Source organism: Mugil cephalus, chromosome 4 (assembly GCF_022458985.1).
Source record: "Mugil cephalus isolate CIBA_MC_2020 chromosome 4, CIBA_Mcephalus_1.1, whole genome shotgun sequence".
In the NCBI taxonomy this organism is placed as follows: domain Eukaryota; kingdom Metazoa; phylum Chordata; class Actinopteri; order Mugiliformes; family Mugilidae; genus Mugil; species Mugil cephalus.
In genome coordinates this window covers 3,772,240-3,791,138 of record NC_061773.1, presented here as the reverse complement: position 1 = coordinate 3,791,138, position 18,899 = coordinate 3,772,240, and the positions used below count along the sequence as shown (strand labels likewise).

The 18,899-nt window shown below is 40.5% G+C and overlaps 2 protein-coding genes across 2 annotated transcripts; one reads left to right on the top strand and one right to left on the bottom strand.

The window, feature by feature from the left end:
- Window positions 1-717: 717 nt before the first annotated feature.
- emc3 (ER membrane protein complex subunit 3) lies at window positions 718-5,319 on the bottom strand. Its single transcript, XM_047583958.1, has 9 exons — window positions 5,090-5,319; window positions 3,643-3,818; window positions 3,512-3,569; window positions 3,272-3,365; window positions 2,206-2,310; window positions 2,004-2,085; window positions 1,807-1,886; window positions 1,603-1,685; window positions 718-1,515 (listed from the first exon to the last, which is right to left on the bottom strand). The coding sequence occupies exons 2-9, from the start codon at window positions 3,795-3,797 to the stop codon at window positions 1,387-1,389; spliced, it is 786 nt and encodes a 261-aa protein (XP_047439914.1). The 5' UTR covers window positions 3,798-3,818; window positions 5,090-5,319; the 3' UTR covers window positions 718-1,386.
- An 847-nt stretch (window positions 5,320-6,166) lies between these two features.
- Window positions 6,167-14,218, top strand: LOC125007209 (RNA-binding protein 5-like). Its single transcript, XM_047583877.1, has 25 exons — window positions 6,167-6,276; window positions 6,699-6,750; window positions 6,844-7,000; window positions 7,118-7,261; window positions 7,472-7,541; window positions 7,916-7,989; window positions 8,679-8,762; window positions 8,864-8,924; window positions 9,026-9,091; window positions 9,171-9,331; window positions 9,417-9,514; window positions 9,673-9,760; window positions 10,375-10,443; window positions 10,525-10,597; window positions 10,687-10,790; window positions 10,902-11,028; window positions 11,129-11,220; window positions 11,324-11,518; window positions 11,611-11,760; window positions 12,595-12,669; window positions 12,762-12,941; window positions 13,130-13,204; window positions 13,295-13,395; window positions 13,485-13,614; window positions 13,810-14,218. The coding sequence occupies exons 2-25, from the start codon at window positions 6,734-6,736 to the stop codon at window positions 13,933-13,935; spliced, it is 2,517 nt and encodes an 838-aa protein (XP_047439833.1). The 5' UTR covers window positions 6,167-6,276; window positions 6,699-6,733; the 3' UTR covers window positions 13,936-14,218.
- Window positions 14,219-18,899: the final 4,681 nt, after the last annotated feature.

Here is an 18,899-nt window from a genome sequence, read left to right as displayed (position 1 = left end):
TGTATCAAAAAAAAAAAAAAAAAAAAAAAACACTCAGATTTTGATTGCAAAATATGTGATCACAGTCCACACAGAGGAGTGACGGAGGCCATCATCAGTGGGGCTCTGATGCTTTGATTCACCATGGCAACGGGAAGAGAAGGGTCAATAATTCAAATTAATTCAGTCTTTTTATACAGAATTGGTTTTCGTATCTATTTTAAATTTTAAAAAATTAATTATATTTAATTAAGTAATGACTGATTTATTTAATCAAATTTAATAAATATCAAAACACTTTTATTCAACCGTAACCTGATGTGGATAAAAAATTTTACCAATTTATGTTTTAGACAAAAGTTTATTCGTAGACTTGTTTTATATGCAATAGTCCCAAACCAGTAATGATAACTTTGGTTATTTCCTTTGTGTACAATGTTATTTTTTTGTTTCGTTTTTTACTGAGCGTATTCTTGGACAACCATGTCACATTAAAAATATCTTCCTTAACAGAATTTAACTAACATATACACACACATTTGTTATCTTCCTTTTTATTTTTTTCTTGTGAAATCATACTCATCCATGATGATGGCTTTAAAATGATTTGGTGTGTGATATTTGCCCTCTCTGTCCTAACATTGTTGACTGATAAAAGCAGTCATACCTCCCTTCTGCAAAATGATGAGCCTGAGGGCTAAGTGAAAGAACTTATTTATATATCAAAATAAAACAATGTTTTGTTGTAAACTGCAACAAATAAAAAGTATATTTTAATCAAAACAGACTTTATACTGTACAAAACAGGGGGTTACAATACAAAAAACCGTCTACATACTCCAAAAACACATAGTTTCATCTGTTCTCAGTCAAAAACTAAACGCATTGTTTGTTTCTACTGGGATCCATCTATAATCTAATAAAGGAGTGATTAAAGAGTGTTAATGCTTTATCAAATAATCCACATTCAGACATGTAACATGCTTGTGTCCAGTGGTTTAAACATATTGCATATCAAAATGGAAACAGCTAGTTTAGCTGTGTATGACACAAGAAAAAAAAGTCTGTTAACTAATGGCATTTTTATGATGGCATACAGGTGCAAGCTAACAATAATGCATTTTAATGAGCAAAAAAAATCACTTAGTTTCTGTCTCCCAAATAATTTCTGGTCTCATACATGAAATAATGTTTCTCAAGATGCATCAGCAAAACTAGTGTATTTAAAGTCATTTGAAATATACGGACAGGAATGGAAAGGTAAATACACGTGAGAAGACAACGAGTTAAAGTTCACTTTGCATAACATGAAGGGATTTGTAACCATTTCTGTGGTGTAAAACAAAAACAAATCCCTTCAGTGATCCATTTTGAAATTAAAGGCTCCCAATAGAAGTGATGAGGCCATCAGAAGATACCGCTCGGCAGCTCCTTGCTAAACATGCCGTCAAAGTCCAGCTCTCTGCTCATCAGATCCTCCTCTACACTCTCCAGCGCCCACTGATGGTCAGTCAGCTCCAACGCTTCCCACTCAGCCTGAACAAACAAGGACAAACGTCACATGAAAAAAAGGCTAACAAAGTCCAGGGTCAATAATCCTAATCCTGTCACTATAACGCATACCTTAAATGCTTTATTTGTATCTGCAGGCATGGCCATGGCAGCACCACTCATCTGCTCCTGCATGATCCTCGACTGATCTGCACCTATGGGGGAGCATCTCATACAGTTAGTTCCATGCATGTTTGGACACTGACAAAATATTTGTTATTTTCAGAACATCAGAATAAGCAAAACATTTGAAAGCTGGAAATGATCAAGACTTACCATTATCCTGGCCTAAAATTAATGAGTACATGCTTCGAAGTCCAAACACGTTCAAGAAATACCAAGATGCGGAGCTCACCCTGGATGACGAACGTACACAAAAACAAAACAAATCAAAAGAAGGTCATACACCAGTTTTAGATGACACATAATGACCACTACAGCACATGTCCACAGATATTATTTTATTAGTTTACCAAGACGCATCCAAAGAGAGCAGCTCTATTCCTTGCTGCAGCATGGGTTTAAAGCGCAGTGTGAGAGGGAAGGGAACCTTAGCTGTGGAACAAGAGCACAAATACAACTTAATGTCGAATTTCCATGTAAAATTGATTGTTTTTGTTTTTGCCACGTTATGCACCACAAGATGCAACATCAGCGAGTGAGCGGGATCATTACTTGTTACAAATCCAGAAAACGTCCAGTTGATCCAGCCCCCGATGAGGATCATGGGAAGCACGTTGGTGACATTGCCTTTCATCATGTCCGTCAGCATGCTGGGATCTGAAGACACATAATGAGAAGCAAATGAGCAACAAAACACCCAGTAGTTAGTTGAATGTATTGTATGTTATTGTAAGACTGTATTTGAGTTTCCTTCATATCTGATTAGATGGAGAGACGAGACTGAGTCTGGCCTGCAGGTCATTCAAAAGAGTCATAGTAAAATAAGCTTTTTTTCCATCTTCACACTGGGCACAGTTGAGTGCCAGCAAATACTTGACCAAAGATTGTAGGGAGGTAAAATATATAGCTTATATTTATATATTCATATAAATATACTTCTCATTTTTTATTTCTGACATTGGAGAGCAAGTAAATGAAATTAAAGAAATCTCTCTTTTTGTCACTTTGGAAACATCTGAGTGTAAAGTGATTTTACATCAATATCAATACGGACTACTTTCAATACTAATGTTTCACCAACATGGATATGCCGAGCCACTACAGCTGGTCTCAACGTCAAATGAGAGCTAGAGGAATCTAATCAAATCGTAGCATGGGTGCATAGCTAGGCTAACCATAGCCATGTTAGCTAAGGCTTGCTCTTATATAAGTTTTTGCTGCATTGTTATATATATTGAGATTTGCATCGTGGAATAACAGTGATGCACTGAACTGTCAGACAGCAGCGTCAACGTTGAGGTAATCAGCAATTACCTCTGAGCGGTGATGCCGAGTTCTCTGGTCGTCCACAGTTTCTTATCCATAAAGATTGGTTTAAAAGTATGTGATCCCTTAACTATTGTGGACATTACTTTTGACATTATGATGTATAAGAAAAAGATCTCCCCTGCTAAATGAACGCACTGAAATCCTGTCACCCTCTCTGTTGAGAGTTTGTCAAATGGAATCATCCTAAATATATGATAAATGACATCATTTAACTAGGGTTTTGCTTACATTTTGACTTCTTTAGTTAATGTGGATTACATCACGGATGATGCCATGATCACTTCCTTACCTGTCATTGGAGACGGGGGAACCACCTTCCTTTTGGTCTTCTTAAAAAATCCATCTTCTTGATTATTAAAGTAGAACTTCCTCATCAAAAAGGACTAAAACACAAAGAAACCTTTAGTAACATTTCCCTACTTGCTTGAGACATATATACATGAAATGGTTTTGTGTCGATTATACATTTGAAACCGTGAAGGGGCGAACTCATGATTTGTATGCAACATTCTAAATCAAAACTGCATACCTGTTTGGGAATGTATTTTCCGTTTTCTCTGAGAATTCTGCTCCGTATAAGAACCTGACTGAGTTTGGAGAAAAGTAAGTAAATATTTGTATGAATTGCAAACAACTTAAATGTGATCAGTTTTCACATACCTGTCAGACACTTGCTCTAAGGTCAACTTCTTGTCACTCTGGAGAAGAATGGACACATAATGCCTTATCACCCCAACCAGAAAGGTGATGAAGACAATGGGCAGCACCACCCAGAGGCGAATATTGGAGTCCAGCAGAAGCTCCGGCTCAGCCATTCTGTCCGTTAGCTTAAAAAACTAAAGACAAAGCAAAGTGGCCGTAAGATACATGATGTTTTCAGGAGACACTGGGGAAGTTTAACACAGCAAAGCTTTCATTCGATTGTTGTCAATCACATAGAGCACAGGTGTCACAAATACAGGCCGGGGGCAAACCTGGCCCGCCATAGCATTTAATCAGGCCTGTGGCAATGCAAAATGAGGAAATCACATAGAAGACTACTGGTATTTAGGCTCAGTAAGTAAATGGGATGTCGTATGGTTAACATGGTTCCTGAACACACCATAGTCTTGTGTTGTTAATGGTATAATGATGTTCAAGCTAACCTACCAGACATTTTTGCTGGAGAGACTTGAATCTCAGTGGGAGCATTTTTCCTTTGGGAATTCTACTTAGTTGAAGTTACAGCTGGCTAGCTCCTCCTGCTAGCAGTATAAGAGACTTGTGCTTGAGAAACAATTATTGACCCAAGCTGCTAAGAACCTACTGGATGTTCATGAACAAAGACCAAGCCTGAGGATGTGTTTCTTCACCACAGTGACGAGACACTGTTCAAAGAGGTTTTTTTCCAGACAATATGTAACAGCATTCTGTATCCCAGGAACTGTGGGTACTGTAAAGACACTATGGACTATTTAACTAAGAATCTATTCAAATGTGGAGACCACCTGGCCCAAAAAAAAAAAAAACTGCTGGTATACACACATCCCAAATTTAATACTTTATTAGTAGATAGTTTTGAGGTGGGTTACGCGTCCACCTGTAAAGTAAGAGAACAGAGTGCTACAAATGTAACTGCTATTCCTGATTTGTCCATTGTTTTAGTGGAGTAGCAGACAGAACACAACGCTCAGTGCTAAAAGTCAGTGATAAAATTGCACTTTATTTTTTTGACAGAAATTCCAGGTTGTTCGTGTAATGTACTTTTGCACTACTCTTTGAACAAAAACAAGGGAAACGTTCGGACTTTTCCTTATTCTGCTATAATGTTACTGGTCCGGCCCCAGTGACATCAAACTGGATTGTATGGGTTCCCTGGTTTAGAGGATTTATGTCCAGGCTACGACAGGTTACAGAGGGATGAGAACGGGCTGTCATTCTTGCTAGCTGGCTAGGTAGTGTCGTTCGCGTACCGTTAATGATAAATATCAAGCTAACACACTAACACGAAACAGTATACGTCAAGCTTCACGTTTTTATGTGTTGAAATCACCATGAGTTCCGAATGAAAACGCCACAAATGAACCAAGCTGACGCTAGCGGTGCGCTACGTTAGCTCGCTGGCTACCTTCTTCCTGGAGTCCGGATCGCAGTAGTGTAGAGCGGTGGGAGGCTCGTCTCAGCGAACACTTTCCAGTGTCTCCTCAACTCCCAAAGACACAAATCGTGCAAGATTTGAAGTGGGAAAATAACTTCGACGGTCTTTATCGGTTCGCATCCACTGCCATCGCGCTGTGTGTGAGCCCCACGGATGAGAGCAGGTTTCTGCTTCTGCTGCTCGTTTGCATCTCACTCGCTGGGAGTACAGCGCCACCCAGCGGTGATGGAGGAGGTGCTGAAAGCAGCCTGAGGAAGAGGCTTCAAGAACAATGAAAAACACAAACAAACTAGTACACTAGTGAGAACGAAATCATTCCAATACGTTAAATCTGTTGTAAGCCTTGGCCTCGTGGAGGTTGTAAAGTTCACTTTATGATAAAGCAGTGTAAAAAAAACAAAAAAAGTTCCCAATTCAACTTGTAGTTGGACAGGTGGACAAACTAGGTACACTAGTGAAAACGAATGTGTTCTTACACCAACCAGCACTAAATCCCTCTTAAAAGATTTTTTAATGTTTAGTTTTAGAAGAAAAAAAATACAATACAAATGTGATAATACAAGATGCTGTAGTGTCTGGCCATGGTGAAGTAGGTCAGAATTGTGTAAGACTGTTATATTAGAAAGCATTTGTACACCTAATAAACTGAGTCAGTTAAGTCACTGTTATAGTTTGTGAAATCTGGAGGACTAGAGGAACTAGCAATACAGTCATAAATACCTCTTGACCCTAACAATTATGCACACAACACCCTAATACATACAGTCTAATAGTGAACGATTAGTGCTGTGTAGATTTTAGCTGATGATCTAAAAAAGAAGAAAAGAAACTAGTTTGGTCTGTTTTTTTTAAAAAAAAAAGTTTTATTCTTTAAAACGTAGTTCAATAGCATTTTATAGATTACTTATTAATATAAAACATGGCGAATTAAAGCACAGAGGAAGAAAATAAGCGTTTAATTATCAATTATTTTATTATTATTTTAATATGTTGGTCCAGTAGGTGGCGGTAACGGCCACATGTCCTGTTTGCTAACGGGGCTGTGAAAAAGAAGAAGACTGTCGCGGATAAAGACTGGAAGTACTCGTGAAAAATTAGGGGAGCCTCAGTTTATTGGGCCGTCATCATCACAGACAATCAGCTGTGTTATCGAAACGGTATGCAACGCCCTCAAACAAGATTTTATGTCAACTTTATGTTTTACGTGTGCTAATTTATGCAACGAAAGCTTAGGTTTTTTTCCATTTATCAACGATTTTCATAAAACGAACGGTTAGCTGCAGTGACCTTGCTAACTGTAAGCGGAGGCCCTCTTCTTTAATTAAGCAAATTGTGTTATGCTTCGCAGCTGGATCGAGACAGTTGGTAGACCAGATATGTTGTTGCTAATGTCAGAATTCTATATTTGTTTCCTCACTATTGTGTGTCTTTGAGTCAAATCCGTGATGTTCAAAGTTTACCTTCAAAAATGGTAAACGTATGTAGTAAAAAACAAGCCATCTTAAGGTTTGGAATGTGTTTTATTGACTTTTTACCTGCTGACCTGCAAATTCAGCTGCTTTACTTTTGATTTTCACAGAATTTTAGTCTCAAACTTGTGTCCCACACTAAACCATGGGGACGGATGAAAGGTAAGAGGCATATAATCCATGTGATTATTTTACTCATTTTACACCGTGTGCTACTATGTTTATGTCACTGGTGGGTTTTGCTTTCTCCCTCAGGCCGAGTCGCGGTGAACGCAGTGGAAGATACGGTCCGGATGGGAGGAGAGACGACCCAGAATGGTGCGAGAGACGAGATAGAGATGTGGAGAGAGATTGTGATCGACACTGGGCTGACGACAGGCAGAGAGAGCGCTTTGATGAGCGCAGTCCAGAGGCAAGCAGTAATTATTAACGATCATTGTCAAGGCTCGTGGTACTTGCGCTCCTCTAGCAGAAGAATCCTCCATGCGTTGTGGCTCTTAATTCGGTTATTCCTTTTTGTCTGCAACAGAGGGGCCGTAAGCGACGCAACAGTGACAGATCTGATGAGGAATATGAGGGCGATTATCCAGAGCAGGACTACAAAATGGAGCAGGAGGAGGAGAGCAAGACCATCATGCTAAGGGGTCTCTCTGTTCATGTCACAGAGGATGATGTAAGATCACAGTCCTCATTCATGCATCCACTTTTGTTTTCATTCCACATGAAACGTCCTGATTGTCTGTTCAGAGAATATGTAGAGTTTGGGAAATTCTTTGTTATAGGAATTCACCTAATATCGGTGAGGTAAAGGCAGCTTAGTTAAGAACAGCCGGTAACGGCAGTTGTGCTGGGATGAATTTCATCATCTGCCTCCATTTTCCAGATTCGCACAACACTCGAGCAGCTGCAGGGTCCGCAGCCTGTAGACATACGTTTGATGAAGAAAAGGACAGGTGAGTGATGCTGTTCACCGGAGTGACTCTCTTTCACTTCCATGCTCTGTTTTTCAACCCACTACACCTCCTTTATTTCTATGCCTGAAAAAAACAAAACCCTGTCAGAGATTACTTTGTGACACGTAGACAGTCTGGTTTGACGATGCGTTCAGGTAAGGATGAAACTGTATGTTCTATATCCTCCATTTCTGAACAGAAGTGAAAAAGCTTTGGTAAACAAATTCCACCGCCTCCCCTCTCACCTTGTAAGCACCCTGCCCGCCTCCGTTTTACTTTTGAGTTGGCCTGTACAAGCCCATTGTAAGTTTGAATGTTACCCCAAAGCATTCTAACTAACACGCCTCCCGTCTATATTTGAATGCTGTCTCTAGGTGTAAGCCGAGGTTTCGCCTTCGTGGAGTTTTATCACTTGCAAGATTCTACCCGGTGGATGGAGACCAATCAGGTTGCCTCAACAATCACCAAGTCTAGAACTACTCTTGGAGATTAGAGCCCAAATACCACGATAAAGACACCAACTTAGAAAGCTGAATTTGTTTGTATTTTAGAGGATCTTAGTCATCCAAAGCTCTGATGTCAGAAGTAAATACTTTTGATATCACACACTTGGTTGGTTATTCTTGTAGCGGCACAGAGCAGAGTTTTCAGAAACAAAATCTCAGTGTTTCAACTGCTTCATTTACTGTCATGACACTGCAGAAAATATACAAACTAAATAAGCACTTTGCATATGGAGAGTAAACGTCAGAGTGGCCCATGTTCTTTAGTTTATACTGACTGCCATGTGGGTTTCATAGCACATCCTGCTCCAGCTCAGTCACATGGATAGTTTCTCACCTCCATTTAACATCCGAAGATTGGAGTGAGACGGGGATGAGCTGGCAGCACTCCGGTCCCAAACACAGGCGCAGTTTCCCTCGTACTCAGAACCGCAGCTCTCTCTCTGAACCTCTCTTCCTGCCTCTGTTCCATTTTACTCCCCGAGACGCTCCACCTGAGCAGTGAGTGTAAATCTAGCCACTCCCTCCCGCTCCGGCTGCTCTCACTGATTGGGTGGGGTAGTGGCAGGACCTGACCTGCCTCTTTCGCTTTAACTCGTCGAATTTTGGTATAACTGCTGTTCTGACTCCACAGAACAAGCTGGTGATCCAGGGGAAAAGCATTGCCGTGCACTACAGCAACAGGAAACAGAAGTTTGAAAATTGGCTGTGCAATGCTGTGAGTGATGCTTCCAACTCTGATTGTTGTCTCTTTTTTCTGATTTTTTTTTTTTTTTTTTTTTTTTTAAAAACAAAACTAACCATTACTTGACGTTTCAGTGTGGTCTGTACAATTTTCGGAAGAGGCTGAAGTGTTTCAGGTGTGGAGCAGCAAAAGTGGGTGAGTTGTTGACCAAAGTGTAGCTTAGATTGTTCTGTGCCTCTTACAACGTGTTACTGGCTGATCATTTATGCATCTCTCCTGTTTATTGCTGAGTTTAGGGGACTCTCCTGGAGTAAATGGTTCAAATGTTGAGTCTCAACAGCCAGGAGAATACTGTGGAGACAGTAAGTATGCCACATACTAAAATATTACATTCTCCTTGTGCACACATTCTCCATATTAACAACCCTCTCTTTTTCACAGCAATTATTTTGAGAAACATTGCCCCACTGTCAACTGTTGATGGGATTTTGAACTTGCTGGCACCGTACGCCAACCTGTCTGCTAGTAACATCCGCCTCATTAAAGACAAACAAACAGGACAGAACCGCGGTTTTGCCTTTGTCCAGCTCTCATCCCCCTTGGTATGTTTACTGTGCTGTAGTCACCATGTGTTTCTGTCAGAGGTGTACGCTAGTATCATAAAGTGTCTTTATTTTATCCATATAGGAGGCTTCTCAGCTGCTCACCATTCTCCAGGGGCTTCAGCCTCCTCTAAAACTGGATGGAAAAACAATCGGTGTGGATTATGCCAAGAGTGCTAGGAAGTGAGTCATCAAACAATCAGCTTCCTGTGAATAGCATATATTGCATGTAGGCTATTTTGGATGTTCACAGTATGAGGTGCTTCACATACAGTTTGCACAGTTAGGATGAAATAAAACTAGTTCAGTTTTTCAACATAAATAACCACTGTTCTTTGCAGAGACTCAGCGCAGCCTGATGGGATCAGAGCAAACGCCCTGTCTGTTGCCAGCACAGCCATAGCTGCTGCTCAGTGGTCGTCCAGTCAGGTATCAGGATTTTACAACAGTTTTACATGTTTTGGCTACATCTTCAGTGACGTATCTATTTATTTATTTGAGAACGTTAAATGCATTTAAGTAACATTTATTTATATTTATAGACAAAATTAATACACTTGCTTCTGTCATATAATTTATTACACTCTTATAATGAGCTCATTGTTTAATGAACTAGTTAATGTGGTTGAGGATCAGCATCTCCTGCCAACATGGGTGTATCTGAGTATCTCTTTGGAGCCTTTTTCTTTATCTCAAGTCCAATATTTCCTCTCTTGCTCAGCATCTCTTTTTTTTTCTTTTTTTTTTTTTCCTCCATTCATTTACTTTGGCTTCCCTCCATGTTTTGCTGTACAAGCTGTATACAGTTTGTTTGCTAGGCAATCCGATGGGGTATATGGGGGAGGGGGCATAGGGACCTGAATTTAACTGATATAAGAGGACTTTACTATAAAGTCGATTCAAGTGGAAATATCAATATCAGAGAGTCTTTTAGTGAAGCAGTCATCCAGTAAAACAGTAATGGTGTGAAGTTGACAAATGCCTTGACTTGATTGTGGTGCTGTGGTACTGACTCTGTCGTATACCTCCCTTCATCCATATAGTTACAGCAAAGTTCAGGTGTCACTTCTGATTACATCGCTCTTCCAGAGGGCTACGCACAACAGACGCAGGTCAGTTTACGCACCACTTCACCGCAGCAATGACTTTAACAAGAGAGACCAGTGACTGATGACATGCTTTCTTTGTGTTAGGGCCAGAATTATCAGCTATGGCCACAGCAGCCAGCAGGACTGGCTTCTGTCGTTGGCGATGGATTACTTGGAGGTAGTTAGAGGTGTCAGTCGCTCACAGATATTTTTGGAGCTTTTTATGCCCAGGCTGAGAGTGCTAACTTTTATTATTACCATCAACAGCCGCACCAGGAATGAAGACTTTGATCCCTGCGACTGCAGGTGTGGTCCTATCCCAGACGCCTCACGTCTACCAGCCTGTCATCATCAGCCAGCCTGCCGTACAGGTAGTGTATAAACTTAGACAGACTCAGACTGCGACTGATCTATTATTTATCCCTCTCATATTGTGCAGTGAATGCAAATGTTAATTGTGATTCTCTTCTGCTCCCTTTCAGTCACATCAACTAGTGAGGCCGCTTGTTGCAGCACAACAAGTTGCCAGTGTTTGCACCACAGCGTCAGTTGCACCATCACCTTCCACCGTGGAAACGGTCTCTGCTGCCACGACTGCCACCACAACAAGTAATACCGGCTACAGAATGATGACATCTGAATGAACTGCAATCAGATCAAAAAGTCATTTATTTGTTGTTTTATATTTGCCTGCTTTTTGTATTTGTAGCTGTTCCTGACATCTCCACATACCACTATGATGAGTCTTCAGGTTACTATTATGACCCACAGACGGGCCTGTACTACGATCCCAACAGCCAAGTATGTACAGTGTAGTCTGACTGGACGCACATAAGATGCCATCACTACTGTATTTATTTTAATCAGAACTGTTTTTTGATATGGTTTTGTTTGTCTTCAACAGTACTATTATAACTCTGAGACCCAGCAGTACTTCTACTGGGACAGTGAGAAGCAAACATACATCCCTGCTCCAGCTGAAGCCGACACAAGCACAGAACAAGCGACTACAGCGAACGCCACAGCCAGCTCCTCAACCACAGGCGGCAAAGAGCCCAAAGAGAAAAAAGAAAAGCCCAAAAACAAATCTGCACAGCAGGTAAATGCTCTTTTTAAGAATTCTTTCTTTTTATCAATATCTTTTTCATTGTCTTACATTGTCAATACATTTTTGTTCATACTAAATTATAGATTGCAAAGGATATGGAACGTTGGGCGAAGAGCTTAAATAAACAAAAAGAAAGTTTTAAGAGCACCTTCCAAGGCTTGGGGGCTTCCAAGGACGAAGACAGGAAAGAGTCTGCAGCTGCTGATGCAGGTTTCACCCTCTTTGAGAAGAAGGTAGAGTAATGGTGTTCTTCTTTTGGGCGTTTTCCACTACCTACTATCAGCATGAGTATTTATTAATAACTGTATGTGCACACATCTACCTAAACACACACTCCCTCAGTCAACTACAGTTACAGTTCAGTATAGTGGAATATTTTCCTGTACATCTGCTGACAGTCATTTCTTTGAATCACAAGATCTCACTTTTCTGGTTAACTCTTCACACTGAGCCAGAACAGAAAGCGTCTGCTGACTCATCAGCGGGGAGCTCATGTTCTGACACTGACTCTCTCAGAGATGCTTCGCTCTGAGTTTATGGCTGTTTGGCAAACCAATCATGTTAACTTGATATTACATTAGCACCACCTACATGTACACCTACTGTTGGTTACTTATTGTAATCCCTGATTCTGTCAGTACAAGTTCAAAAGTGCAAAATCTGAATATTCTATCAACGCTAGTATTTATATTATACATGGATCATCTACAATATTAAAACCACTGACAGGAGAAGTAAATGACATTGACCATCTTGGGACATTTCAATGTTCTGCTGGGAAGCGATTTGATGTGGGATGATCCTCAGACACCCATAGGACCGAAAAGGCCCCCACTAACAACATTCTGTTACCAGTCACAACTGTTTTCAATGCACAACGGAGAAATACAACAATAATAGGAAGGTGGTCATAATGTTATGGATGATTGGTGTATTTATCCAAAGCAAACTATACTTGCGTCTGTCTAAGTTTGTGTTTACCAAGCTCAAATGTTTTTAATGTGAGTTCAGAGACTGGCCAGGTTGAGTTGAATAGTTATTTATTGACTGTATTTGTTGCCTTTCAGCACATTGGAGGTTTTGACATGCCGTCCCTTATGACTGAACAATTCAAGGTCACAGAGCAGGAGATATCGACTAAGGTTTGTTGTCCCTGTGCCAGTATACCCATATTCCACTGTTAATTACAAACTAATCCAGCATCGTGCTACATTCTTCTGTATTTATATCACAGAGTGATTTGGTTGCTGCTTACAACGGGGACAGCGAGCCAGAGGAGGGCGGCTCATGCAGAGCAGCGGACGAGGAGGGAAAAATAACAGACTGGAAGAAGATGGTTTGCCTGCTTTGTCGACGACAGTTCCCCACCAAAGAGGCTCTGCTGCGTCACCAGCAGCTCTCTGACCTCCACAAGGTGAGGATGGCCAACAGCAGGTGTTTAATGTGCAAGTAGCTGTGAACATTCTGGGCTTTGCCATCTGTTCAATGCGCAAAGATTCATTTCAAACTGGAGGTAACATTCGTTATGGGAAAACCTCACAATTTACATGTGAGTACGTTTATTTTGTTCTGATTTGATTGTTTTAAATGTATTGTTTTTAGCAAAACCTGGAAATTCAGCGAAGATCAAGGCTGTCAGAGGCTGAGCTGGAGGAGCTGGAGAGGAAGGAGACTGAGGTATTGGTCTCAAGTTTGTTAACCATTTTTCTGTATTAATGATTCTCCAGTTAGAATGTCTGTTCATAAGTTTAATGTTCATTTTAACAGCTGAAATACAGAGACAGAGCCGCAGAAAGACGGGAGAAGTATGGCGTCCCTGAACCTCCTGCACCGAAGAAGAAATTCTACCAACCACCAGCTCCAACAGTGTAAGTGGAGTTTACCCTTTGAGCTGATGAATGCTGTTAAATTAACTTTTTAAAGCAACGCTTTAATGAGTCCTGTTCATCATCAATAGAAACTACGAACAGCCCACCAAAGACGGCCTAACAAGTGATAATATTGGGAACAAAATGCTGCAGGCGATGGGCTGGCAGGAGGGAAAAGGTCTGGGGCGCCACCAACAAGGCATCACCGCTCCCATCTCGGTGAGTCAATAAAAACAATTTGCATGACTCTGAGAAATCTTCAAAGAAAAAACACTAACCCCCTCCGCCTCCTCTAGCAGATGGAATCCACATGTCGGTGTGTTCCTTTTCTTTAGTTGCAAAGCAATTAGGGCTGATACCTGAGGGGCACCTGTGTCCGGTCTGTCTCTTCTAATAACCGTCTTCTCCACACAGGCTTCGTTGAGGACCAAAGGCACCGGCTTGGGAATTAAAGGAAGCTCATATGAACTCTCAGCATCTGACACGTACAAGGACGCTGTTCGTAAGGCCATGTTTGCACGCTTCACTGAGATAGAGTGAACTGAAGACGGGAAGTTAAACACTGATGAACTGTGAAATCATAATTTTGTGGCCAAGACCTTTGCACAAATTTCTATACTGTCCATGTAAATAAATAGGTTTTCTTTGTGTATATGTACATATATATATATGTGTGTACACTTAGATATTTTGTCGGCCAAAATATGTTTTGAGTGTTCAGTCATTGAACATGTACATTATGTATAGTGTTGGTACATACAGTAAATCTGTGTTGTCCTGTTGAATCAATGTTGTGATTAAACTTTCCTTTTATGCTCCCTAACAGTGTTTTCTTCCTTTTCTTCTGTTTTAAATGGTTTATTATTCATAATAATAATAGAAATGCAAAGTTGGGCACTGATGTAACGGGACTTCCAGTCACTGCCCTGAAGCTATCGTGAGGTTCTGTCACAATATGCTTATATGAGACAGCTGCCAAAGTGGTCAATGTGTACTTAGTATTTACATGATGGTTGTTCTTGTCAAGTTCCTACCTCCAGGCCGTTATGTTTCCATTGGTTTCACTACGCAGATCATCAGGTCTAGTCTGCTCTTTCCACTACTAAGTGGAAAGTTGATTTGAGACAAAGCTAATTCTTTATGAAACCCTGTACCACACAGCTTCAGTGTCGGCTGTGGTAGAAGTCTTCTAAATCCATGTGTAGCCACGATTTTATGCAACAGCGTGCAGTTTCAGGCCCCTGCATAGCTGTCACAGTATATAAAAGGAACATGTAGTGACTTGGTCTTGCTGAGCCTGGAACTGCTTTGTGCTTGTTCTCGCCATTATATCTGCAGTACTTACTGTCTGACAGGATAACTGTGGAAATATAACCTTATACTGTAAGCTTAGTACACAGATACTTGTTTACCTGGTGAGACATGGTTTTAAAATCACATTTGAATCTCTATTATTACTTTGTGTCCTCTTTTCGAGGGTCGAATGTCGGTGTTTTAAATGTGCCCCACAGATTCTTTCCTTTGATTGTTTTACTCAGTCCAAGTCTTTAAAAGGTTCTTGAAAGAAGACAAAGGTGTATTGCCTCCCACCTTTAATGGAGCTTAGACAATAGTTGAATGAGGAAGATTTGCTCACAAGCTCTGTCTATTTACCCGTGGTCTCGGAGTCTGTTCTTTGAATTAATTGTAAATCTGCCTCTCTGCCTTTCCTCCCCATCTCCACTTCATCCTGGTTTTCCAGAAGGTCTCATCTGAAGTGTCTGCCACCACCTTCCACTTTTTGAGGTCGCATTCATTCTCTTAAGTGCTTTTTACCTTATTAAACTGTGTACTGTGTATTTATTTCACAGCTCTGTTTGTTCTTTTTTTTTCTTTTTTTTTGTTTAATAACTGTTAAAATGGATGTTTAAGTCTTTCATTACAGAAAATACTTTTGTGGACCCCATCAACCAGGTCATTTATGCACTCTTATTTAATGTGTTATGCTGATTTATATGTTTCAAGTGAGGAAAAATAAGATTCATTCCCACCACTAGAGGGCAGTGTCAGTTTTAGAAGGAAATTCATCAGCCAGTTATTATTAAGTATGATAAAAAAAATATATATATAAATCCCTAAATCCATTAGAATTATACACGTGAAAAATTGAAAGTAGATTTTTTTCTTTGCAAATCTTTCAGTTTCATCAAATACATTTACAGTTCAAAAAATGCTTTAATGATGGTCTGTTGACCACTTTTAGATAGATAATTGCTTCTCTGTTTTTGATTGTCCTGGTGTATCTGTTGACACGGAGCTGCCTAGTTCACTGTCCGTCACATCTGAGATTGCGGATTAAGCTCACTGATGATGTTGTGTCATAGCATAACAGCTAGAGGTTCGGCTGAAACTATTTGGTCCATGTGTCGCGCCATGTGCTGTAGAAAGGAAGGATGCCAAATCCTATTCAGGCCTCCTTTTGAGTGACTGCAAAACAGTGAAGATTAACTAACCCTGTAGTAGCAGAATGGCAGCTCTGATCTCCCTGTTGATTAACGCTGCAGCACAGAATGAACTGTGCTCGCTGTCTCGCAGGGACACTTGTGAATGCCTACTCAATTTCCAGCATGGCTCTGGCTCAGCTTCCTAGAATCTGTGTCAGTTGACTAAGCTGTTTTGCATAACACAGTCAGTGGCCGCCACGTTTGTTCCTTAATGAAATTGCTAGAGGATGAAGCTGGCATATGTACCTCATGTTCCCAATGTGTGGAGGATGTGGGTTGCATGTCCTCTTATGCAAGACCTTTATGTTAGATGCAATGCACATCTGTCTGAAATCAGATGTGGATACTGAAGATGCAGACTTATTAGTGTGTGGTTTAACAGACCTAGCGTTTTTGTTTTTGGCATGTCTTACTGCCGTGCTTTGGAGGAGGTCAGATGACCCAAATAACAGGGTTTTCCTCACTGCAATGTTGTCTTTCATAACAGGCCGCAGTGCTAAGAACTGTTGTCAGAAGATCAAACCATTAACCACATCCAAACGATTTCTCCTCATTCAATTAACATTTGTGTAAGTGCAGTAGTTTGTTGCACAGGTCTGTTAGTCATATAAAAGTAAGGTACCCCTATCCTGGATAACACAACCATAACTGTCAAACTGTTTGGGTGCCTCACAACATGAGTGACACATGAAACACAATCATTTAGCAGTGCACTTTCTAAAAAAAATTGATATAACTCAATATTTGATCAAAAACAAGTCTTTGATACTGATAATGTCACCACTAGACATTGTTCAGTTCAATGCAGTTATGATCAGAATTCACATTTTCTTATTGTAATTTTCACCTGTAGAAATAAGAACTTGAACCCCTGTGCTCTGTCTTCTGAGTGCACTCAGCTCTTATTTTCTTATTTGTGCAAGTACCTGTGGAACACAGTGCAATCTAGTTTCTGGCTGAAGGCTATTTGGAGTTTCGGTACATTATAGCCTGCTATCATCCAATATTTAAAATGGTTTATTCGGCATTCATACATTAAACTAAATAAATAATGTGACAATAATGTAGTTTTTAATTTCACATGTGAGAACCAGCCCCTGTCTGCCATTCAGGATTCAGTGTTAATTTGTCGTAGAAGTCATTGTTGGTTGTGACTTGTTACAATGAAAATATTTCTAAAAAGTCTAGACTGAGCTGTTTAATCTCGAGTGAATGTGAACTCATATTTTAAAAAAACTCACACTGTGTGTGTACACAGAAAGATGCTGCGAATCAAGCCGCAGTTGTGCGTTCAGACAGGGAAGCTTTGTGTTCATGTTGTCAGGTGGACTACTGTGAAGCTGCATTGATCCTAAGGACATACTGTACTAAGTCATGTTTGTCTGCGTCGGAAATGTTTGTGTTTCTTGCCCTCGGGAATTTTAAAGGAAATACATCTAAGACTACACTCAGAACAAATGACCAACAGAAGAACCCACACTGATAATACACTTGTCTCATGCAGGCAAGTGGTTTAAGACTCCAGGCCAGCTGTCCAAACAGAGGACCACTGAATTCAATATCTGAGGAACTCATGATCCCCACATTCATTTAGAACGAGTTTAGATGTATTATTGAACTGTAGCTTTCATAAAATGAGGCATTTGTGCTTTATTATTTACTCATTACCCCATGAATGTCTTAGATGTTACTCCCATGGGGATCTTGTCTTAGGCCCAATTCCTCACGCTTTAAAAATATACCAGTGGTTTTTGATGTAACGCAACAACAACCTACTCACATTTCTCTTAGTCTCTCACTAATTATTGCTATTACCATCAAAGACATATTGAATATTTTACTTTATATTTTCATATTTATGTACAGTATATGATGTCTTGGATCGTAAAAGTGGACGATAAGTCACACAATGCTGGTCCCTGTAGCAGCAGTGTGTCCCTGTCACTTGAGTCTTTCATTTTTACTGAAGCTACCTCAGGTTTGTGGTTGTTGAAGTGGTTCCCTGAGGCTAAGGCAGACAGCTGGCAAAGGGGTGAAATTTGATGAGTGGTCGGTAAAAATTTGATGAACTTCAAGAGAGGGTGACACACTGTGAAGAACTCTGTAATAGTGGCTCCAGGGGAGCTGTTCACCGAGCACAATCCAATTAGTCTGTAATCATATTGTTGTAAGTGTTGGCTATAAATGGTCTTAGTTACCAGAGACACTAGATACAAATAGATAATAGTAAAAAAGAATCTGAAGGCATGTTAGTAACTCTGTGTGGCTGCACAGCTAACCAGCTCAATGGTGCCATGCTGATGCTACCTAAGTATAATGTGTACCATGTCACCACCTTAGACTGACTCTCTGAAGCCCTAACTGGACAAGCAGTGTGCAGGCTTCATTGTCTTAACTGTCACCTATGTGGATAAAAGGCAAGTCTGGGCAGGAATGCTTGACCACCTGTCTGTTACAGCTGGTGCTCATTGTGCTCTTGGTTACTAATCTTTTGCACCATCACATGTTTTAGGATACTTAAATAATTAAGTAAAACCATTATTCTTGTACATGCTGATGCTATGATGATGATGATAGTGATGTCTCCAAAGATCATAGCATTAGCCTCCTAGAATGCTAAATGTTGCTAAATGGAAATATCAAAGGTTTTGCAGGTCTGACATGAAAAGTTACACCAAGTCTGGAGCAAGGCATGAACTAACCAGCTAACCAGCATTTCTATCCCTGGAGACCTGTAGCTAGTAAGGCTTAAACACACACTCCAATCTGCCTCAACATTAAAACCACCTGCCTAATATTATTGCCTCCCAAACAGTTCAGACTCATTGGGAAACAATGGGTTTCTCGGGATGTCTTGTGCTGTCTGGGACATAGGAATCTATGGGTCCTGTGGGCAGAAGGGAGGGGATTGTGTTCATCAGTTTTTCTGAGCACGGTGGCTTGGTCAGGTGGGTGGTACGTGGTAAAGTACATCTACATGAATGCCATGACCAACGGTTTCCAAACCAAACATTATACGGT